The 24,611-nt window shown below is 36.3% G+C and overlaps 1 protein-coding gene across 1 annotated transcript; it reads left to right on the top strand.

Moving 5' to 3' along the window:
- Positions 1-11,857: 11,857 nt before the first annotated feature.
- Positions 11,858-22,754, top strand: LOC132313969 (uncharacterized). Its single transcript, XM_059812904.1, has 5 exons — positions 11,858-12,209; positions 13,701-13,812; positions 14,030-14,122; positions 15,616-15,816; positions 22,142-22,754. Exons 1-5 carry the CDS (start codon positions 11,893-11,895, stop codon positions 22,373-22,375), a joined length of 957 nt encoding a protein of 318 aa, XP_059668887.1. The 5' UTR covers positions 11,858-11,892; the 3' UTR covers positions 22,376-22,754.
- Positions 22,755-24,611: the final 1,857 nt, after the last annotated feature.

Raw genomic sequence — 24,611 nt, 5'->3', positions numbered from 1 at the left:
AGGAAGTGCTAGCCCAAAGCGGCGCTCGAGCAACAAAAGGAGCTGACCCGCATCAGCTTTCGAGCTGTGATGGCACACTGATCTAGAGCATCACTCGAGCATTAGAGGCAAAGACAAATGACCTCGAGGAGGTTGCAGAATTCTTGAGAAATCGATGGTTCGGGGGGGTTAACAGGTGAAAGCGTGAGTTCTAGTAGCACCTACAAGTATGGTTTATGAAACAATATATTGACATATATCTTGTTCAAGGGAAAGGTGAGAGGATAGTGCTTCTTTGAGGGGAGTGTCGAGGTGTGCAATAAGTGCGAGCTCGTGTTGTATGTGTATATGTCGTAAGAGAAGAGATGGCATGTAAGAGTAAGATACATGTATTGATTTAATTGAAGAGGGAGACAATGGGGACTTGAGGATGCACAGAAATTCATGTTCGAGAGTTCTTGCAAGTTGGTAGTCCTCGAGCTGAAGTCGAGCTACCAAGTTAAATGTGCGAAGGTATACAACAGATGTGTGCTAATATTGTGTGTAGTCTACATGCTTCATGGTTCGTAAGATGTGAAGGGAAAAGGTCAATTCTATTACAAGAGTTAGCCCACATGATACTGTCAGTACATTGCTTTTTATGTAGGAATTGGTAGACTATAGCACATGGGTCCCAGTAAAGTACTATAGAAAGCTGTTCTACCTGTAGGCTAGTAGAAAAACAGGCTACCCAAGGTGCAATAGTAGGCACACTTTATAGGCTGTAATATTATTATTTAAATGTAATAATATATGTCCATTTAGCATGTCATCTCCCACTTTAGTATAGACTTATTAAAGAAGAAGCTAGAATAAGGTTCTGACCAAACAATGTCAGTACGTATAAAAAACTAAAAAAGAGTGAGAAGATGTAAAGATGTGATAACTCAAAAATAAAGGTGACAAAGTTGATGGTGCCTTGGAAACGACAATAACAAAAAAAAGATCATTGGATAATGATATAAAAATAAATTAATGAATGCTACCCAAGTTTCAATGTGTAAATTAGTAATAGGGTGTATCAAAACAAATAAAATGAAAGGACATCCTTTCCATTCAATTTTCTTAATAATTTAGCATATAAAAACTAGTCACTTAATAAAAAAAAACCAACTCAATCAATTTACAATCTCCATTGCTTTACAATCCGTCCGAGAGATGAAAAGCTCCAGTCCTTGACAAAAACTTCCATTTTTTTTTTTTTTCAGCAACCATAAATTTGATATAAAAAATAAATAAATTAATTAAAAATGATCCTTCATGAGCTGAAGATTATAACTTTGTCCTTTCTAAACATAAGTGACATACACTACGGTGTTACATACCGAAATATATATTGTCAAGTCAGTAATTATATATACTTATACCGAAATATATATAGTCAACTCAATAATTATTTATTTATTTATTACTTTAACTATTATGCTGTAGCAGGGAAGGAAGCACTAACTGTAAGGTTAACAAACAAAGCTGAGGTGTGCACAATATTTGATATAGCCAGCTACATGGTGTAATAACTTGCCCTCACTTCACGGTTGTCAGCTTTTATTTTAATTACTATTTATAATAATGATATAAAGACATAAAAAGATGAAAATATGACAGGTACAAGATTTCATCTGAGATATCAAACAAGAGTGATCTCTCGAGGGAAACATGTGTCAAAAGGATCAAAAGTTAGGACTAGATATGTTGGGTCTCCATTCTAGAGTGATAGGTAAATAAGAAATGTATTACAAAGAAGAAACAAGGGACAGACATATGAGATGCTCCTACACGAGGTGAAGTCAACATGATGAAATGTTTGAGAGCTAGAAGAGCCGATACTTGTATGCCTTGAAATGAAGTAATTTTTTTTTTCTTTAAGCAGATGGTGTGCCTGAAACAGTTGATGAATCGGCATGAACAGACAATAAAATAAAAGAAAAAAATTGAGTTTTAAAGAAATAGAAGAGACAAGTCATGACATGAATATCATATTGCTGAATGTAAATGACAAAACATGGTATATCAGTATAGATGAAATAAAAAATTAAAGACTGAGCATGTCAGTTTGAAATTTAAGAGCAAGCAACAAGAAAATGAGTTTGGAGCGAAATCACCGGTCATAGAAGACTTCTTTCATATTAATAAACGGCCAATCTCTTGCAAGCTCAACATTGATGGAATACTCCTCCCCAGTAAAGTCGTCAAAATGTTGATGATAGTTCGTGAATAGGATGAGGAGATCATTCTACGTCCAAGCTAGCACAAGGGATTCTCCATTGAGGAGATTAAGAGAGAGAAAACAGATTTGCTTAACACCCATGGTAGCGTGAGTCCTAAGAGATCATTACTTATGGTTATAGTTAGGGTGGTGTATATGTATTTTCAGCCCTTTTAAATGGTGAGGGTTAAGCCCTATTTATATTACTTCATTTGGGTAAGGACCGTTGGCCATGAGAGCTAACTTCCTCTTTATCCAATGGTTGCTTTACCTAGGTAAAGACCCTTGGTTATGATGGTAGCTCTTTCTTTATCCAATAGTAATTCTGTGAGATATACATTTAGAGTATTATGTGGTCTATTACTCGAGCTCAGCTATTGGGTGTTAAACATTCTTTCCCCCTTGTGTAGACCTCGAAGTGAGGCGATTCCTTGAAACTTAGTGACCTAACCACTGATACTCAGATTCCCATAACTGAAGATAGGGAAATAGCCTTCCTCGGGGTTCCGCCTTCTCGGCCCCGCAGGCTCTCTCCTACCTTAGTGTCTTGAGGTCCTTACAGTTAAAGGGAGCTCGAGAGAAAAATGCCCGAGGTTACGCCTGCAGGAAGCAACCTCAGAAAAGAGGGGAGGAGGGGCCTATCCGACTAGAGTGGGGCGCGTCCACATAAGAGGAAAGATAGTGACCCCTTCCTCGGCCAATGAGTTCAATTATAGGACGAATAGCTCGAGGATACTGTCATTTCAGGAACACGCCAGATAAGTACTGGCCAGGTGTGCTTATTTTCAGAGATGGTGCCATTTAAGCAAACGTCGTGGCACGTATATCAATAATTAGTCTTAAATGTTCTATATAATAAGGAAAACTTACAGCAGTGCAATGTAGTTTTGGTGAATACTGGAGACAACACGACAGGAAGCTCTGACGATGATGACTCCTACGACACTAAATCTTGTCGTAACTCTACCGTCCTCTTCGACCAATTAAACCCAGTTCAGTTCGGTGAGCATCCGCCGCCTCTAGATGTCTTTTTTCTTACTCCCGGGCCCGGAAAAAGAGATGAAGAGACGAAGACACCATCACTGCCGATGCTTGCGACTCAAGCACAGTCCCTATCACTGTTGATGTTTGCGACTTAAGCATAGTCCCCATCACTGTTAATGCTTGCGACTTAAGCATAGTCACCGTAACCAACACAATTGCTTGAAAGCTAGTTGAAGTACGTGTGCTTTCCCGTTGGATAAGCGATGTTACCGAAGTGGGTTGAGTTTTCTTGGGACGTTGCCGAACTGAAATTAGGTTGCTCTTAATTCAGTCGTCGCAACGTCATAGCTCACTCGCTAGAATCAATTTTGAGTTTTGCAGTTTGTCATCCAAGTAGGTCTCATAAGCTTGTTCTTTATTGCCATCTAGGGAAATGAAACATACCGGTGTATAGCTCATAGGAGCAGTGACTGAAACATGCCGTGTGTCACTGGCTTTTTGAATGCAGGTCACGGGACCAGACATACACCGAAGCTCAATGATTTGTCATCTTCATCAGAGCATATAAGTCGTGGAGCTCGTTGTTGGTTATGGAGTTCACTGGCGTTCAGTTGCTGCTTTGAAGCTCACTGAATACACATGCATGGAAGTGTAACTCGCTGGATGTTCACCGAAGTGGGTTTCATTTGCTTGAACTGTTTGTTATAGTTTGGAGCTTTTTATTTGTTTTTGCCAGCTTTAATGGTGGTTTCGTCGTCGATGGAGCATCTAAATTACGGCGACGGTGGTCTGTATATATATATATATATTAAGCTTTCTCGCGATTTCATTATTGCATAGGCATGGAGAGGTTTTAGAGATGACCGGTATCTCTCGCCGATCTTGTTGCTGATACGTTCACCGCCATCGGGTCCGATCTTATTGCTGCCGATACAACCTCCTCACAAGATTCAAATTTTAGGTTGAAGACTAAGATACCTCCTTCGACTTCATCAATTTTCATTATGCTCTCCCAGACAGAACCTGCAATTACATGGTTTTTTGTTTTTTGTTTTAATTGGATATTGGGTTTGAAAGTGGTGGTGTTTACAAAGGGTGATTGCGGATGATGTTATTGGAGGTTTGGATGTAGTACAAGACGGCCATGGACTCGCCGGACATTTCATTCTCGTCGAACAGTCCCGCCACAAGCAGAATAATCGAAGATGGGTGTAGGTTGTGATCAATTAAGGGTAATTTTGTAATTTGCATTGGTCAATAAGGTTAAAAATGTCATTTCAAGTATTGAAAGGGTAAAATTTGTGAGATATTAATTATTTTTGGCAATTGTCGTAGACATAACAAGTCCATGTCGAGTTGTAATTTAAGTTACTTGTAATGCAAGTTATCAAGATCGACGGAGACTATAGATTTGGAAGGTTGTTCAAAGATGCTATAATTGTGATCATCACAGAAAAGGAAGAACACCATGTTAGGAATAAATCCAAAAAGGTTAGGACACATTCCATATTTGGTAATTTCAAGTCTGGTAGATTTGAATCTGTTCATGATTCTTGAAACAGATTCAAGCCATTAGAATTTCGTCTAAAAATCATTTTGCCATTCTTGAACCTGTTCCCAATTCTTTGAACAGGTTCAAGTTTTCAACATTAGCCTCGAAATACATTCTGCCATTTTTGAACCGGTTCCCAATTCTTTGAATAGGTTCAAGGTCCTGATAGCCTATGGAAATTTTAGTTTCCTATTTCAGATTTCTCTCCTAGTTGGTTTAGAATTGTACCAAATCCTATGCATGAATTTTATCTTATTTTTAGAGGGATTAGGTCATTCTAAACTCTATGTAAACCATGTCATATACATTGGTTGAGAAAGGGCTTTTACATTATTATTCAGATATTATTCAAAGCCTTCGGAAGATTATTTTTGCAGAAAATCAGAGTTGATTTTTTCTGATATCTTTCTAGAACATATACATATAAACACTTAGTTTAGAGTTGTGGTGTTCGAATCCTGATCGTGATCACACAGTCGTATTTACATCGATTAGACAAAGCAGATTTTCTTTTACATCATTCAGACGATTGAAGAATAGAAATAAATGCAGTCACACTTTAAAAGGGTTGGAGCATTCGTGGAGTGTTGTCTGATCTACCTGCTACTCTTCTACAAATGTTAAGTGTAAACCTGAGATCAAGTTGCTGTTGGACGGGAGTCGCAAAGCCAGATGATCGTCAGCGGTTGGTGTGATGTAGAACGATAGGGTGTGAGCCAGAGTCAAAGTTCGGTATACATTGTTTCAAGCATAGTGGATTGGTTTACTTTGGACTGCACAAGTTCACGAGGTTTTTCCCATAACAATTGACGTATTTTATCAACTGGGGTTTCCTCGCTAAAATCCTGGTGTCATCTCTACCTTTATACTTTGTTTTATTTTATCTGTATGTGATTAACTGTTTAATTGCTAAAATAAGTAAAGTTGGTAATGACACAAATCTGTTTTATAAAACAAATAAAAACTTTCATGTATACATTCTGCTGCGTATGACTCACAATTTGGTATCAGAGCCGATCTCTATACACTGAGTTGATCCTTGCTGGAAAGTTTTGATTTGTTTTTTTCTTTTCAAAAATTGTTTTCATCATGTCTAAAAATTCTAAAAGATTCCTTAAAACTAGAAAGAATATAAATTGTAATAAAGGAGATCCTTCTAAATTGAAAGATAAGGAAAACAATAAAGATACTTCTATTGCTTTTATTGCGCATGTTGATAATGATACTGCTAATAATTTTTCTTTGTGTGTAGGAAATCTTACCCAACTTGAGTTATTGAGCAAGGATGTCAAGGAGCAATTTAAGAAATTGAGAGAAATAGAAAGCATGAATGATGCCTTGAAAAAGGAAAAAGATACTTTAAAGATGGAGAATGATTCCTTAAAGAAGGAAAATGAGCAAAAACAGAAATTGCTTGAGGAGAACAAATCTGAAATTAAAAATCTTCATGACAAGGTAAAATTCCTTGCGAGCGAGGTATGTCAAGCTAATTCTGCTAGAGAATCTATTATTGCCAAATTTAATTTTCTTGAACTTGATTTGAAAATTTCTCAAGAGAAATTAATTGTTTTTACTTCTGGGCAGATTAAGCGTGAGAAAATGATAAGTGTTGGTAAGCATGTAAGTGATAAAACTGGATTAGGTTGTAATGAGGCTTCATCTAGAAAAAAGGGTCAAACTATTTTGGTTAAACCTATGAACTTGAATGTGCCTAAGCCTAAAGTTTGTGTTGAGCCTATGCATGCTAAGAATGTGTCCAAGGTGCTTTATTGTTCTTATTGTGATAGAACTGGACATAGTCAACACTATTGTTATAAAAAGAAAAGGGATAATTTTTTTTATGATTTCCATGGTTATAATTCCTTTGCACAAGATAAGTTTCATGTTAGAAAGCAAAATTGGAATAAACCTAGAAATTTTCGTACTAAAAGGAATTCAAACAGGAAAAAGAGAAATTTTTCTAAAATTCATTCTCATGATATTCATGCTAAGAAAAAGGTGTTTACTAAAAAGAAAAAGAATTTTGTGCCACCTAAGTTTTCTAAAGCTGTAAATTTGCCTAAGAAAGAGGTAAAGAATGAGAGAGAATTTCAGGAAGTAAGAGTAAAGACAATGTGGATCAAAAAGTCTGATTTGATCAATTATGTGCCTGTTGAGTCCTTGGAACAAGTTTCCAAGAGGACTTCACCTTTAAACTGAGTCCTATAAAATTCAGTGATCATGGCTTGTGTTTAAAAGAAAAATTTGTTGCCATTGGATCACTTGTTAGGGTTTGGTTAGAGTTTGATTTTCTGATCATAATCTTCTTAATATGCATGTAAAAATTCTTTTGAAGAATTTATGATCTATCTTTGAATGCAGATTGAGACACATGATAATTTGAATAAAAATAGATTCTTGATTTGTAATCTATACAGTGAGAGATGATTTACATTGTTTAAGGGATTTTTAGATTTGAATCTCTTAAGTTCATAGACTTTTGTGCACTAGTCCATATTTAATAAATTTGGTTGAAAATCTTCTGATCTATTGACTAGGGTTTATTGTTCACAAAAGTTATAAAGGTTATTGTTTAAAAAATAGAAGCTAAAAATAAAAAGATTGAAAAAAAAACATATTCAGCTTGAAAATAAAAAGAAAAAAATGCTGAATAAATTGCTAAGGAAAAGGCTACCTATTGAGATTTGATCGAAAACTCCCATTAAACTGTGAATTGAAGTGAAAAGTGGAGATAAGTTGAGTTGGGGAATTGCTGACTACTCTTTAGAGTGAAAGCCGCCTTGCTTAGAAAAATTGCTCAAAACAATTTTATCTTGATACTTTTCGATCAATAAGATTTAGATAATAATCTGTTGAAATTCAACTGAAGATGGATTAGATTGGATTTCACACACACACATGAACTTGCTAGATTAATTTCTAAATTTTTCAGTAAAATTTTCAAGTTTGATTTCATGTTGTGATTACTTTCTGAGATTTGAATTTATTTGAAAAATCTGTGGAGTCAAATATTTGTTCTCTGAGATATTTTTTTTAAAATTCTCTGAAAGGGTTTTGAATTGTGTGTTGACCGGTTGATTTTAATGATTGGTGGTTTTTTTTTTTTTTTTTTTTTTAAAAAGTTTAAAAAATCTAAAAAGATTTTGATTTTTAGGTTTTTAGAATTTTAATTTGTGGATTTGTTTTTTAATCACCAGTGTGTTAGAACAAGTTTTGGGTAAATGAAATATTGTTTTAAAAAGGAAAAAAAAAACAACAACACTCCGGGTCAAGATATCCACTGGCTCAAAGCCAAAGTGGACTGTTTGTTTGGAACTTGTTCCAACAGGTTCAAGGCTTCGGGAAAAGGCTTTTAAGGCCTGGCATGTGCACGCTAAAGGGAACTTGACTCTTTCTCTTGTGTTGCGAATTTTGCCTGCTTTTTCCTCACATTTAACAACTCTCATATACCCACATATCTATACATCATTTATATATTTTGTTCATCATTCCATAACATATCTTGCATACATATTCATTGCAAATTGAAGAACAACTACCTAATGGTGAAGATTGAGTTGAAAAATGGGTTTATTGAAGTTGGAGTGTGGGTTTGAACAACTTAGAGGATTGGTTAATTGTTTTAATTCTTGGAGTGGTTGAAGCTTTGAATTGTGCTTGGGATCATAGTCTTACATTGTGGTTGAGTTTTTGGGAGAATTGGAGATCATATCAAACTTTCTCTATAAACACCTTTGGGGTTGCACACTAGGTGTTTAAGAAAATTCCAGAAAGAGTTTGTAAGCTTTAAAACCAAAAGTTGTGTGAATCAAATGGCTCCTAAAATTTCCAAAGAGGTTAAAGGTAAAGGTATTGCACATCCACAACCTCCCAAGAGGTCCAGAACAAGCATTGACATTCAAGAATCCCAAGGAGGTTCAACTGTTTCCAGAAGAAGGACATCAACTTCTAGATCAAACAGTTCGTCTTCTCGAGAGATGCCATCTGGGCATCCATCTATGTCATCAACAGGAAAGATTGAATTCGAATAAAATCACTTCTACAATGAACATGCTTGGAATGCCTATATTGACTGCTACAAAGATGGTCCAATCAAAACTGAAAGGAATGTCAATTTAGACCAGCTTCATGACATTGCCGGACAACAGCTTGTGACATATATTGAAACTAACAAATGGTTGTTCTTTACCAAGCTTGGCAGGAGTTTCTTTTCTCCAGATATGGTACACTATTTTTATGCTAATATTCGTGAATGTAAGGATACGCACTTCATCGTTACACTTTTTGGGATTGATTATATGGTTGATGAAAAAGCTATTCAATCTATCTTGGACCTTCCTGATACAAATCAGCTGACTGGACAAGTTCTACCGTTAGAAGTCACATGTCCTGAATTATCAGTGATTGCAAATAAGATTTATGTTCCAAATTCTCCAAGGTATGATGATTACATTCCAGCTCGATTTCTAACCAACGAGGCTGCATTCTTTAATTTGTTCGCTATGGCTAACCTCGGCTATTTTGGAAAAAAGGACAAGATCGCTCTTGAGAGAGCACAGGTTCTATATTTTCTAGCTAGAAATGAGACTATTATTCTTGCAACATCAATTGTGCAATTAATGATGGCTCATTCCAAGAAAATCTCGCGCTGAAATTCTTCACCTTTTCCTATGATTATTATGGCGTTTTACAAATTGAAGAATGTTGTGATTCCTCCAAGAGCATATCATCAGCGTATTATGACTGAGTTAGATGCTTGTGCACTGAATAAGTCATAATCAGCCAGAGAAAATGCTAGAAAGGCTAAGAGAGTTGCTAATGAAGGGTATTCTCAAACTCCAGACATTACTCGATTATTTCCTCCCAAAGGAAATTTTTCTAGAGCAGATGCAAACCTGTTGTATTCTCTTCTACTTCAGAATCAGCAAAGTATTCTTCGGAACCAAGAGTTGATGATGGCTGACCTTAGACATCTCAAACTTGAGGTAAGACAGATGAGAGACCAGCAGTCAGAGGTTCCTATTGAGGATGTTTATCGGCCTGCTCTTCCAGATCCATCTATGCGAGCTAACGGTGAGGATGACTATTTCAATGGGGATGAGGATGAGGAAAATGAGGAGATTGAAGAGGATAGTGGAGATGATTGAAGCTGATAATTGTTTTCTGACATAGTGATTGATAATGAAACTGACTTTTCTGTTTATCATGCATCATAGCATCATACACGTTCTCACATAGTCATTTTGTTTTGGATATTCCTGGAATATGCTTTCAATGACTTGAATATGCTTTGTTTTAGAATTTGCTTTATATCTCTGTCTTACTATTTCTTGTATTTATCTCAATGCTTTGTCAATTTGTTACAAAAAGGGGGAGACCAAATGTGATGTTAAGGGGGAAATAAAATAGTAAAAATCTTGGATATTTACTTAAGGGGGAGTTTATAAATTTTTATTTATTACACTTCACTGGTAGTTGTTGCTTGATAGTGTGCAGGAAACAGGTCAAGCTTTGCATCCAAGAAGAACAGTATTCCTATTCCGTATTTTTGCCTTTTAACAATGAATGTAATTTACTTTTCTGCTTGGGTAGATTGCGAAAAATTATTTTTAGGATTTTGTCACGAAATTGCCAAAGAGGGAGATTGTGAGATATTAATTATTTTTGGCAATTGTCGTAGACATAATAAGTTCATATCGAGTTGTAATTTAAGTTACTTGTAATGCAAGTTATCAAGATCGACAGAGACTATGGATTTAGAAGATTGTTCAAAGATGCTATACTTGTGATCATCACAGAAAAAGAAGAACACCGTGTTAGGAAGAAATCCAAAAAGGTCAGGACACATTCCATATTTGGTAATTTCAAGTCTGGTAGATTTGAACCTATTCATGATTCTTGGAACATGTTCAAACCATTAGAATTTCGTCTAGAAATCATTCTGCCATTCTTGAACCTGTTCCCAATTTTTTGAACAGGTTCAAGTTTTCAACATTGGCCTCGAAATACATTCTGCCATTTTTGAACCGGTTCCCAATTCTTTCAACAGGTTCAAGAGTCCTGATAACCTATGGAAAGTTTAGTTTCCTGTTTCAGATTTCTCTCCTAGTTGGTTTAGAATTGTACCAAATCCTATGCACGAATTTTATCTTACTTTCAGAGGGATTAGGTCATTCTAAACTCTATATAAACCATGTCATATACATTGGTTGAGAAAGGGCTTTTACATTATTATTCAGATATTATTCAAAGACTTAAGAAGATTATTTTTGCAGAAAATCAGAGTTGATTTTTTCTGATATCTTTCTAGAACATATACACATAAACACTTAGTTTAGAGTTGTGGTGTTCGAATCCTGATCGTTATCATACAGTTGTATTTACATCGATCAGACAAAGCAGATATTCTTCTACATTATTCAGACGATTGAAGAACAGAAGTAAACGCAGTCACACTTTGAAAGGGTTGGAGCATTTGTGGAGTGTTGTCTGCTCTATCTGCTACTCTTCTACAAATATCAAGTGTAAGCCTGAGATCAAGTTGCTGTTGGACGGGGAGTCGCAAAGCCAGAGGATCGTCAGCGGTTGGTGTGGTGTAGAACGATAGGGCGTGAGCCAGAGTCAAAGTTCGGTATACTTTGTTTCAAGCATAGTGGATTGGTTTACTTTGGACTGCACAAGTCCACGAGGTTTTTCCCATAACAGTTGACGTATTTTATCAATTGGATTTTCCTCGCTAAAATCCTGGTGTCATCTTTACCTTTATACTTTGTTTTATTTTATCTGCATGTGATTAACTATTTAATTGCTAAAATAAGTAAAGTTAGTAACGACACAGATCTGTTTTATAAAACAAATAAAAACTTTCCTGTATACATTCTGCTGCGTACGACTTACAAAATTGACCTTATACTGATTTGTTCATGTTAACACCATCCGTTGCCTAACGGCAGGGTAAGTTGCTACATAAATCAAAACCTGAAAGGAGGTAGATGGAATTATAAAACATAGAGGGGGTGTAAGTGAAATATAAACAAACGTCAGGGGTGTAGGTGAAATTAACCCTATATTTTTCATGTATTTCGTTGAACTTAATGGAGCTATCAACAGCGTCTTTCCATCGACAGAGATAATGGAGTTACTTTATCTTCTGTGCTCCATCATTTCCACCTCCTTCACAACCCTTGTTTTATCTCTTCTCCTCGCCTACAAATCCCTCCTCCGGTGGTTTTTCATCCCACGAGCCGCCCCTCCCTCCTCCGCCGACGGAGCTGAACCGGTGTCTCTGTACCAAGGCGTCGTCTGGCACGAACGACGCCGTCCCGTTCACCATTCTTTCCGATACTCTGCCCGGTACGCGCTCATTGACCTCGACCACGCGCCCTACGCTCTCTCCAGCCACCTCTCCGCCGACGAAGCTCGTCGAGTGGCCACAACCACCGGTCCCGTGTAATCACTCGCTCTCATTTTATTGTCAATTGTACAATTCAATTTTCTGGATTTTGTTGACTCGAATTTGGAATTTCTTTCTATAAATCTAAGCTCGCTGATCAAATTGATTATGTGGATGTTCCATTTTATTATTGTTATTGTTTTATTTTTTTGTCTTGGTAGCTCTAGACAAATAATTAAAGATAAGACTATAATTCTATATGGTGTTCATTATATATACACTCGTTACTATATAAAACATGTCATAGTAGCTTTTAGGCATTATTTCCAATTATTATATTAATTATCATTCATGTGTACTAAAAATATACATATATATCTATTGTTATGGGATATATATAGACATTGATACGAATAGATGTTTAAATAACAATTTTCTGGCTCATTTGTTGAACTGTGGTTTGTGAAATTGGTTATATGAAGAAAGAAAAAAAATTGGTTATATGCCAATTTTATGATGTCGCTGGTATGTCAACTTAACTCGCACCTAGTTTGAGTCAGCTAATGTAAATCATGTTTCACCAAAATTGATGCTGGTATTGATCTTTCATTGCACATAACCGCACCATTTTTTATCTGAGTTTTATCTCATTTTACCTTCAGTAATTTGTAACAATTAGAGCTACTTGACCTCCATAGACTAGAGTTGCTTAACATTTTCATTAGAAGCAATTTAGCTTTCAGGTAACCGGTTTCTTTTGATATCATCGTCATGTGAATGTATCACAAAAGCATAAACTTTATCTCTCAAATTAGTTTGCACCTATCACACCCGAAACAGGTGTTCTTCTTGTTGCCAGGAGATTCCATGGCTCCTACCCCCATTAAGATTTCAACTTTACATGCTTGGGTATAATGCAACATAAGAAGAAATGTGGGGGTATATTGGATCAGTTGCATAAACACAAGGCAAAATTGTGAAATTTGTAACTGTAAGGTTTTGATTGTTAATATTGATAGTGGTGTTTTTATCTATTTATTTTTATTTTTTCTGGTAAGTATAGTAGCGTTTTTATGCTTATAAAAAAATGGATTTTTTCATTTGTCGTTCCCTCAAATCTTGGAAGATAAAATTTTTGGTCTTTAGCTCTTTTATTTTCTATGGCTCAATTTATATCCTCAGTGATTGTAAATTCTTTTATGGAGTTTGCATGATATGCGTACTTTTTATCTTGACCTTCTTCGTTCTTTTCATATATGTGTCCCCATGTACAATATGTTGCACGGTTGTATCCTTGTTTTGGTGCTTCTTTAATGAATTCCACCACCCCCCTTCTTTTCTTTTCTTTTTTTTCACTAAGTATTTTTACAAAATTTACGGTATCAAAAGAAGTAAATTATGTTAATTCTCTCGGCCTTACTTGGTTAATCATGATTAGATGTTTGTTAGGCTCTTAAAAAACTTTGTAGTTTTCTTTTCTCGTTTTGTTATTTTTACTGTGATGTGTTCAGTTTTTCTACAAATTGATAATTTGCTTCCTTGCACAGTTTCCTCTTGACAATACCTCCTAGTGTGGGATATGAACAAAATCCATTGAGTTTGTATTATTGCTATGATCTAGACGAATCAGCCCTGAAGTTGAAGAATTGCATTGCTGAGGTGTGTAGTCCCCATAGTTATAGGCTTATTGCCACTTACATGTAAGGTTCAATTTGCAAAGCTTTTTAAAGTACACGGATCATCTGCTCAATTTCATCAGTCACTCTGCAAGTATTTCACACTGAGTTTAAATTATAACATTTCTTGTTTCTGTAATCTGTACTAAGTTCCAATCTAACTTGCCATCGGCTGACAGGACTTACTTTTTCTGGTTTAGGTAACCAATACACCATGGGGTGAAAGAGTATCATTTTTGTTCAATCCAAACTTTGATTTAGTTGCAAAGCCACTACATGTCAGTCCTTTTATGGTAAGTCCAATAAATTGCTTTGCTTGTTTACCCTTTATTTCCTTCCTTGGTCCATTTTTATTAAGTAATTTTTTTTCCCTAATTGGTACTCACACCCCCCCTCCAAGTAATTTATAACACAATGAAACGCTGAAATTTTGCCTCTTCTTATTTCTTTTTGGATTCAATTTGCACTTTTCTCTTCTTATTCTGATTTTTCGTTTTCTTTGTGTGATTGCTTATTTACTCCTCTTAAAAATTATGCTACAATAGTCTATGATCTTGTTAATGGTTTTAATTTGGGTAATCAATGCTATTGCATCTTACATCACTTAATATTTCAGGAAATTATGAAGAACTTATTCGAAACAAATTAAACTTACTAATATTTAGCTTGCATCAACACCAAACAGAAAGGAAGATTCAAATTGAGCCAAGATCAGTTCATTAAATGAACTTCATCCAATCATTATTTATTTATTTATTTATTTTTTTTATCCAATCAAAATTAATGTAGCCCCAAGTTTCAAGAATATATAAACAGCAAATAAAAGTATGAAGCTGAGTTAACATCTGTGAGCAACAGGACCAACGGGAACTAGCCCAGATGGTCTCCTCCCCAAATGGGAGGTTGAGTGTTTGAGCCTCGGCGGAGGCATAATATATATATTGGGTGTGTGTGTGTAATTGCTTGAACTTCCAGGAAAGAAAAAAAAATCTGTAAGCAACAGGAAATAATGGATAAGAATCCAATGTCTGCAGGGGCAAAGGACTTGGCAAAACCAACCAATTTTCAGAAACATAAAAATCTGACCAGTTCAAAAATTATGACATCACCACATCTCTGGCCTTGAAACTTCATGATTTTATGGATAAGAAGAAAAATTATAGGAGAAAAGAGGCGCATGCTTTGGGAAGGGAAAAAATAATATTACCAAGAATTTGGCATGGCCCTTCAATAGCAATGAAATGCAAGCAGCCATGTTCAAATTATTTGAACCACCAACAAATCAACTTTACAGAAGCAAGAGAGTTTAATACGAGAGAATAAGAATTAGGTAAAATAGTTTAAGCTCTTGATCCATGGTACCCGTTGTGCACTACACATCAGAATTCTGTATGTTCCAAGCGCCATGTGCATGTGATGGCTTATGTGGTGTGAATACCACTCACGTGATAAAGTTACAAATGGTGATAGTTATTCTTTCATTATACATATTAATGTTCTCAAGTTTTTGGTTCTTAAATGGAAGATGGTATGCTATTTGAAACAGCAAGGCCTGAAGAAGTAGGAACTTCAGTAACAAAAATAACTTGTTGGATTCAGGCACTTAAGGTCTTGAAAGTGCACAAGCTGCACAAAATATATACATATACTGAAATGTCATTGCATATTTGAAGGTTCTGTTTTAAGTGTATTTATCTGCACTACTTGATTTGCTGTTCTATCTTCATCCTCAGCATTGTACAAATTCTCCATTCCTAATTTAAACATTAATGAGAATTAATTGCAGGATATGCTAGGCGATTGGAGAATCAAAACAAATGCACCTGGAGATGAGCTGTTAGTAGCAATATCTGTTCAACATCCCAAGCTTGGGGACTATTTTACAGCTACCTTGACAGCCAAAAAAGTTCACTCCTCATTGGTCGATAACCATGCTGTGTTCTTCTGGTTGATGCCCCATAAAGTTGCAGTTTGGATTTACTGGCATGTAAGTGTTTTTAAATTTTGAGACGCTGCTTATTACTCCTTGCTATGATAGCTTACACCTTAAGATATAATGATACTCTAAATTTCTGCGAACCAATGAAAAAGGGTAACTCAGACCACAGGAAGAGCAAAAAGTTCAGGGTAACTTAACTCCACGGGAGTCATTCAAACTTGGGAAATATGTAATCACTCTGGTATCAATAATTGTACCTTGAAACTGTTATTACTGATTAGTCAAACATGCAATGTGCCATTGAGGGACCTGTATCTAATTGCCTGTGATTCTAGGTCATATTCAGAACATTGATCTGAATGAAATATGGTCAACATATGCCAGTGAAATCTATACAAATCCACGAATAAGTTGTCTGTCCGGTTCAACATTAAGCTCATCTTGTTGAATCGTCTTTTGTTAGTGCAAATGCCTTGAATTCATGTCCAGCATAACATAAATAAGTTGTTTTTTTTTTTTTTCAATTTATGTCTAATGTTACCAATAAAAAAGTCATGATTGTCTTTCTCTAATCAAACAATAATTATCTGGTGGCTATTTTAGAATAAAATAGTTATATAATAATATCGAGAGAGCCGGATGCTAATTTGGAACAAAATATTTATATAATAATCTCTAGAGAGTGAGTGGTTTGAAAAATCGCTTGTGATTCTTCTTTTCAAATATTGGACGACAATTTTGTACAACATACCCACATAAACAATGAACTCTTTTAATCTTGAATAATTAGTCAGGTACCTAATGACTAATAAGTCTTTTGGTGCCAATATCATACATAAGCCATTTTGTAATTGTTGTTTATCATGAGAGATAGAGAGAACAGAGAGAACAAATGTATATATATTTCACCGACACACTACCAAATAAGCCTATATAGGCTTATATAAGGGATACAAGCCTCCTTAATAACACAAGGGCCTACTAATATAATGTAATTACATAATGGCCCAACATTTATATATATATAACATTTTAACACTCCCCCTCAAGCTGGAGAATATATATCAAATAATCCTAGATTGGAACAGATAGTTCTTAACCGGTTATGACCCAATGCTTTGGTAAACATATCAGCTAATTGATCTTCAGACTTCACGAATGGAGTAGAGATGCTCCCAAGCAATATCTTTTCTCGAATGAAGTGACAATCAACTTCAATATGTTTGGTCCTCTCATGAAACACAGGATTTGAGGCAATGTGAACTGCTGCTTGATTATCACAGAACAATGGAGTAGGAACTTCAACTGTCAACCCAAGTTCTTTTAGAAAATGTTGTATCCAGGTCAACTCACTAGTAGTATGAGCCATTGCCCTATACTCAGCTTCAGCACTAGATCGAGCTACCACCGTTTGCTTTTTACTTCGCCATGTAACAAGATTGCCTCCTACAAATGTGCAGTAGCCTGTAGTAGATCTCCTATCTGAAGGAGAACCAGCCCAATCGGCATCTGTAAAACCTTCCACCCTGAGATGACCATTTGATTTATATAGTAACCCAACACCTGGAGCTTGCTTGAGATATCGGATAATCCGAAGAACAGCAATCCAATGTGGCATTCTAGGAGCTCCCATAAACTGACTTACAACACTAACTGCATATGAAATATCAGGTCGAGTGATAGTGAGATAAATTAATTTCCCAACTAGACGACGAAATTTGTCCGGATCATTAAATAGATCACCCTCATCAGACACAAGTTTTGTATTCGAATCCATAGGAGCATCAACCGGGTGACCACCCAACATACCTGTTTCTTCTAATAAATCCAACACATATTTTCGTTGTGATAAACTTATACCCTTCTTGGATCTAGCAACTTCAATACCCAAGAAATACCTAAGTTTACCCAAGTCTTTAGTGTGGAATTGATATTGCAGAAACAACTTCAACTTAGCAATGCCTTCAGAATCATCACCTGTGATCACAATATCATCTACATATACAACAAGAAAGATGAAGCCAGCTTTAGTGCACTGGGGAAATACCGAATGGTCAGTCTGACATCTGTTAAGACCAAATTTTAATGCTGCCTCAGAGAATTTTCCAAACCAAGCCCGTGGAGATTGTTTCAATCCATATAAGGCCTTTTTAAGGCGACAAACAGTGTGAAGAGACTCCCCCTGAGCAACAAACCCAGGTGGTTGCTCCATATAAACCTCTTCGACTAAGTCACCATGCAAAAAAGCATTTTTAACGTCTAACTGAAATAGAGGCCAATGTCTATTAGCAGCAAGAGAAATCAAAACACGAATAGAAGAAATCTTAGCAACAGGGGCAAACGTCTCATCATAGTCAATACCATAAGTCTGGGTATAACCTTTGGCAACAAGACGAGCTTTTAACCGCTCAACGGACCCATCTGGAAGATACTTCACAGTGTAGACCCAGCGACAACCAACTGGTTTGACACCTGGAGATAAAGGAACAAGATTCCACGTGTCATTCTGATGCAAAGCATCAATTTCATCTTGCATGGCTTTCCTCCAGCCCGAATCAGACAAAGCATCATGCACAGTCTTAGGAACAAATGTAGTAGACAATTGAGAGGAAAAACATGAGAAAGATGGCGATAAGGAATTATAAGAGACATACTGAGCAATGGGATGTTTAGTAACACAGGAGCGAGGAGCTTTACGTAGTGCAATAGGCAAGGATTCAGACACAGTGGAAGGTGTTGGATCCAAAGACTCTGAAGACGACGGAGGAGGCACGACAGCAGATGGCTTTGGTCTTCGAGTGTACACCTGTAATGGGGCAGGCAAAGGAGATCTAGGCTGAAGAGAAAGTGAGGGAAGTGGAATCGCAGGAAGAAGCGACTCAGAAGTAATATCAAGAATTGAATCACTATCTGAAAAATATGGGACGGACTCACAAAAGGTCACATCCACGCTAATAAAGTACCGTTGAGAAACAGGACTATAACAACGATAACCTTTATAAGAACGAGAGTATCCAAGAAATACACACTTTGTGGCATGTGGGTCAAGTTTATTAAAACCAGGACCAAGATTGTGGACATAACAGACACAGCCAAAAACTCGAGGAGTAAGAGAAAACAAAGGAGAATCAGGAAATAAAATAGAATGTGGAGATTTGCCATCTAATACAGATGACGGCATACGGTTAATAAGATGACAGGCAGTAAGAACAGCATCACCCCAAAACCGTTTAGGCATGCACATATGAAACAAAAGAGCACGGGTTACTTCTAAGAGGTGTTGATTCTTACGTTCTGCAACTCTATTTTGTTGAGGAGTATAAACACATGAATTTTGATGAATAATTCCTTTATCACTAAGATAGGTATCAAAAGGGGTTGCAAAATATTCCTTAGCATTATCAGAACGTAAAATACGAATTGGACAGCCAAACTGAGTTTTGATTTCTTTTCGAAATTTTTGAAAAATTAAAAATAACTCAGAACGATCTTTCATTAAAAACAACCAAGTCAGGCGAGAATAATCATCCACAAATGTCACAAAATAATGAAATTTATTGATTGAAGAATGCTTTATTGGACCCCATACATCTGAATGAACCAAATGAAAAGGACTAGAGACACGATTATTAACCCGAGACTTGAAAGACACACGATGGTGCTTACTAAGTTGACAAACCTCACATGACAAGAATTTCAAATTACTAAGACTAGGAACTTGACGCTACAAAACTTGAAGTGACGGGTGTCCAAGACGACAGTGCCACTGGAATGGAGACAGAGAAGACTGAAGAGCCATAGGATAAGGTGCCACATCAAAGTAATATAAGCCACCAGCTTCATTCCCCGTACCAATTGTCTTCTTCGTCTTGAGATCCTGAAACACACAAAAAGTAGGATAAAATGTAACAGAGCACTAAAGAGATTTAGTAAGCTTACTGACAGACATTAAATTAAAGGGAAACTGAGGAACATATAAAACAGATGAGAGAGACAAGGAATCACTAAGTTGAGTTGTCCCCAAACCTGAAACCTTAGCGGAGGAACCGTTAGCAAGGGTAACTCTTTGAGAAAGAGGTACATAATTAAAATCAGATAGAAGAGAAAAACATCCAGTCATATGATCGGATGCTCCAGTGTCTATGATCCAAGGACTGCGAGTGGAAGACAATAGACATGTGGGTGCAGTACCTGACTGGGCAAAGGTAGCCGTGGAAGATGAATTAGATGCTTGCTTATAAGACAAAAACTGAGTATACTCATCACGTGAGACAGGGACCGTATCTGATTTAGCTACATTATGAGATCCAGAAGCAACATCATTCGGAGAGGAGGAAACTTGATTTGCATAACTAGATGGTTTGCCATGAAGGTCCCAACAAAAATTCACAGTATGATTAGAAAGACCACAATGAGTACATTTTCGTGATTCCCTGCCATGGCCACGTCTTCCCCGTGAATCACGACCACCACGTGTGGAGCGTCCCCCACGACCTCCACGGAAAACAGTATTTTCACCCTTTGAAACAATCAATGCTGAACGCTCACCACTCTGCCCAGTATTCAAAGTGGAGGTATCACTGACAAGTGTAGCGCGCTGAAGTCTAGAAAACACATCAGCAAGAGATGGAAGTGTGGGAGTGCCCATAATTTGTGAACGAAAAGACTCATAAACTGAGGACAAACCAGTAAGAAAACGAACAACATTAAAGTCCTCACGTTGTTGTTGCATACTGCGAACATCAGCAGTAATGGGCTGATACATATTCAGCTCCTCACAAATGCCCATAACTTTGGAATAATACTCTTCTATACTGTGACTACCTTGTTCAAGATGAAAATACTGCTTACAAAGCTCATAAACACGAGTGATATTACCTGTCCCAGAATACAGTTGCTGCAATCTGTCCCATATCTCCTTTGCAGTATCCAAATAAAGTAAAGTTGTACTAATTTGTGGTTCAATACTGTTTATCATCACAGAAATGATCTGAGCATCTTCCTTTTCCCATGCATCAAAAGAAGCATCAGTTTCCTTGAGTTTCTCTTTAGTCAGATGATTACCAAGGCCTCTACCTTTGAGAAAATTTTTAACTGATTTAGCCCACAGTATATAGTTCTTCCCATTGAGTTTAACAGAAGTCATGGAAGAATGAAGACCAGAAGTGGGAGAAAACAAATCTGAAGTGGAGGCCATGTCTTACCCAGCAAAACAGAGAAGAAAATATGAAGCAGAATTGGTATTCGGGCCGAACCTGGGCAAACGGGTCGGATCCGGATAACGGGTCAGATCTGGACGAGCGGGTCCGGATACCGGATACGGGTCGGATCTGGACAAACAGATCGGACCTCGGATCGGATCTGGTCAAACGGGCCGAATCTGGGCTATTCCGGGTTTACGAAACCAGGGTTGGAATAACTATCCCAGTTTTAGTAAACAAGGGTTGGAATAGCCTCACTCCTGCAGCCAAACACCACCCTTCTCCTTCACAATCAGCGCCGGCGAGAACCAGAACTCTGCCACCGACAAGAAATTCCAGCACCCGAGATTCGCAATGGAAAAACAAGGCTAGTACACACCCTAGCCCTTGCAGCGGTGACGACAACCCAACAACAACAGAAAAAAAAAGCGATCTAACAACGGAGCGGAGAGGGATCGCGATGATGGAGCTTCTGCAACTTGCGACAGCCAAGGAAGCCTCGACTAGCAAAACGAAAGGCGTCAGATTTGAGAACGACGAACAAATCTTCAGCGAGTCAGATCTGAGAACGACGAACAAATCTTTAGCGAAGAACAGAGTTGGCTTCGATCTTGATTTTGATTTGTAGAAGAACAACCCAACCCAGATGCAATCACAACTACAACCCGCTCTGATACCATGTTGTTTATCATGAGAGATAGAGAGAACAGAGAGAACAAAGAGAACAAATGTATATATATTTCACCGACACACTACCAAATAAGCCTATATAGGCTTATATAAGGGATACAAGCCTCCTTAATAACACAAGGGCCTACTAATATAATGTAATTACATAATGGCCCAACATATATATATATATAACATTCTAACAGTAATGTTAACTATGGGCAATATATACCATGGAAATGAACTTTTTTTGGCAAGTTACTATGCAATTTGAATTATGCAATTCAAATTGCATAAGCCTCTTCACAAGTTACTATGCAATTCAGCATGTTCAACCAAAAATTTGAATTATGTCAAATCTCTGAGTTTCAAGTTTGTGAAGAGGTGCAAAAGGTTGTTCACATGTAAATTTCTGACACGGGGCATAAACCTTTGTTTGGCTCCATTTCTAATATATTTCCTGGTGCTTCAACTTTTTTCTTTTCCACAATTTGTTCTTGTAGGCTGTCAAGCTCTGGTGGAAAAATGTGCAATTCATCCAGCATCCAAGATATCACAGCCCTGCATATAGGGAAGAAGCATTGATACGAGACGGGAATCTTCAATGCTGTAAGGCATTTGCAAGAGACACACAGCACCGTCTTTTAGTTGAAAGAAGTGATTCTGATGTTATAACGAGCATCAATGGGAGGGACCATGGGTTCACATGGAGAGATGCTAAGTGGCCCTGGTGCTGAATATGAACAGTAAGTCTCTGTTGCCATTTGTTTTAATGTTGGTAGTAGCCTCAATATGGTATTTTTCAGTTATATAATCCCACGAGAACTTGTATGTGCATTTGTGGGCCTTGCAGTAAGCAATTCCATGGAAATGAGATTCGTTTCTATCATTTCATTGGGATTATTAACTATGAGGGTCTGCCACTCAATTACCTAAAACAAGGAAAGGAATTCACACACATTAGAATTATTTCCTTTATAAATTTTAGGTAACTCCACTACGATAGTTTTGTACTCATATTATTCTTACGATTGGATGAATCTGTTTATAGCAATACTATGCACATCAATCATTTATCTATATATATATATATATATTTTTTTTTTATTTTCCTGACCCGGATGTTCACATATACTGTGATTTTTATTGACCATTTGAAGGATGGACTTGTTCCTTCCAATCATGTGAATAACAAAAATAGAACAATTTCATTTGCATGGGACAGAGCCCTTGTATTTTATCATAAAGTAGTTCCACTTATAAAGAATGGTTTACAATTGATGCATGTTAGCTTAGCTCTTGGAATTGGAGGAGACTTCTCAAGCTTATATTCTTTTGAATTTCATAAAATTTTAATTAAATCTTTCTAACCTTACGTCTTAAGTCCAAATCTTCTGAAACAAATTTGTAAGTTCATTATTTTGGTGGTTCCTGTAACATATATTACTATATACTATATATATATTAAATAATTTTTATTAAATTCAAAAGAATATAAGTTGTAGTTATATATTTCCAATTTTACTATAATTTCACTATAATTAAGGCCAATAAATAAGCCTTTTGTAATTACTATAAATAATTACTATATTTATATTTACTATATTTATATTTACATATAATATACACATGTATAATATTTTAAAATACATGAACCTCCCTTAACAGACATGCAAAAAAAATATTCAAAATTATATATGCTAATTTAATTAGTTGTCACTTGTCCAATGGCAAATTTTATAGCTAATCTTTAGTACTTTTCTATTTTGTTCCTAGTTATCTTGCTATACCAAAGCTTGCAAGATCTTGTTTATTTAAGATAATACAATTCTTTTTATTATATTTCATTAAAAAAAATTTGCTCGAGAAAAATTATTTAATTTTTTGGTAATAATTTTTTTTTTTTACCACTTCTCAGTTTACACGTATCGTATTGTTCGCCTTTTTCTATATCTTACCTTTGGGCTTTGTGGGTTGGGCTCTCTGTGTTTTGTGGGCTAGTTGGTTCTTTCTTTTTGGTTCATAAGCTGACTTACCAAAAAAAAAAATTTTAAGTCTTAGGGTGAGAAGATAGATGACAAAAGAATTGTTTAGAAAATTCTAAGTTTACCAGGAAAATATATTTAATTGTTAGTATTATTGAAGAAACAAAAGACATATCTTCATTAAGGGCTTGTTTGGCATGCGATGTATAACAATCGTTTTGTTGTAGGAGTTTGTAGGAGTGTTTTAGGTAGAAATCGAAACCATGTTTGGTAACCAAAATTTGTTTTGGGAAATTTGTTTTAGTTCTTTCGTTACAGTACCAAAATACACAATATCACAAATTTGGTGATATGAGTTTGGGCCAAAAAATCTGGTATGTTATGAACTATTCGAAACCAATATCAATAGTCCTAAACATGATATGCGCCCAAAATTAAATATCAATATCATAACATGTCAAACCATAGAAATTTATTGAGGAGGAGAGGTAGATCAACTAGGATAGAAGACCAAATACTTAAAGGAAGTTTACAAAAGAAGAAGCCATGTTGACAAAGATTTGGTTCAGGGAAAAGTCATAATGCTTTAATTGCCAAAAATTTTCAAAGATTGCCGACCTAAAAACCATCTGAAAGCTAATTTTACTAAAAATATTTAAGAGCATTTTTGTGGTTGTATTAACTACGTGATTGGCAATAAAACCATTCTGAATAATTGGCAAATTAGGGACTAAATTTATTAGTGATGTTTGCTAGTCCCAATTTTCGATCAAAACTAATGTTCTGTTCCGTAGGAAGGAAGAAAGAGGGGTGAAAAGAAAATATGATGGAAAGAACAAAATTCCTTCACTCGGTAGGAAAGAGACACGGAGGGAAAGGATAATAGGAGGGATGTCTTATCCCTCCTTTACAAAATTTCATCCGTCCAAATTTGGACGGAAGACAGGAGAGAAAACAAGTGTAGCTATTATCAAACTATTAAATTACA

This window comes from Cornus florida, unplaced genomic scaffold (genome assembly GCF_030987335.1).
Source record: "Cornus florida cultivar Cherokee Brave unplaced genomic scaffold, ASM3098733v1 CherokeeBrave_3.0.0_Hap2_Chr01, whole genome shotgun sequence".
Classification (NCBI taxonomy): domain Eukaryota; kingdom Viridiplantae; phylum Streptophyta; class Magnoliopsida; order Cornales; family Cornaceae; genus Cornus; species Cornus florida.
Note: the sequence above shows the minus strand (reverse complement) of the source record. Positions and strands in the feature narration are given on the sequence as shown.

Excerpts from the sequence above, each read along its gene's own strand:
- LOC132313969 (XM_059812904.1), top strand. The coding sequence starts at position 11,893 with ATGGAGTTACTTTATCTTCTGTGCTCCATCATTTCCACCTCCTTCACA. Across the intron at positions 12,210-13,700 it reads GCCACAACCACCGGTCCCGT|TTTCCTCTTGACAATACCTC; the intron begins GTAATCACTCGC and ends TTCCTTGCACAG. Across the intron at positions 14,123-15,615 it reads TACATGTCAGTCCTTTTATG|GATATGCTAGGCGATTGGAG; the intron begins GTAAGTCCAATA and ends AATTAATTGCAG.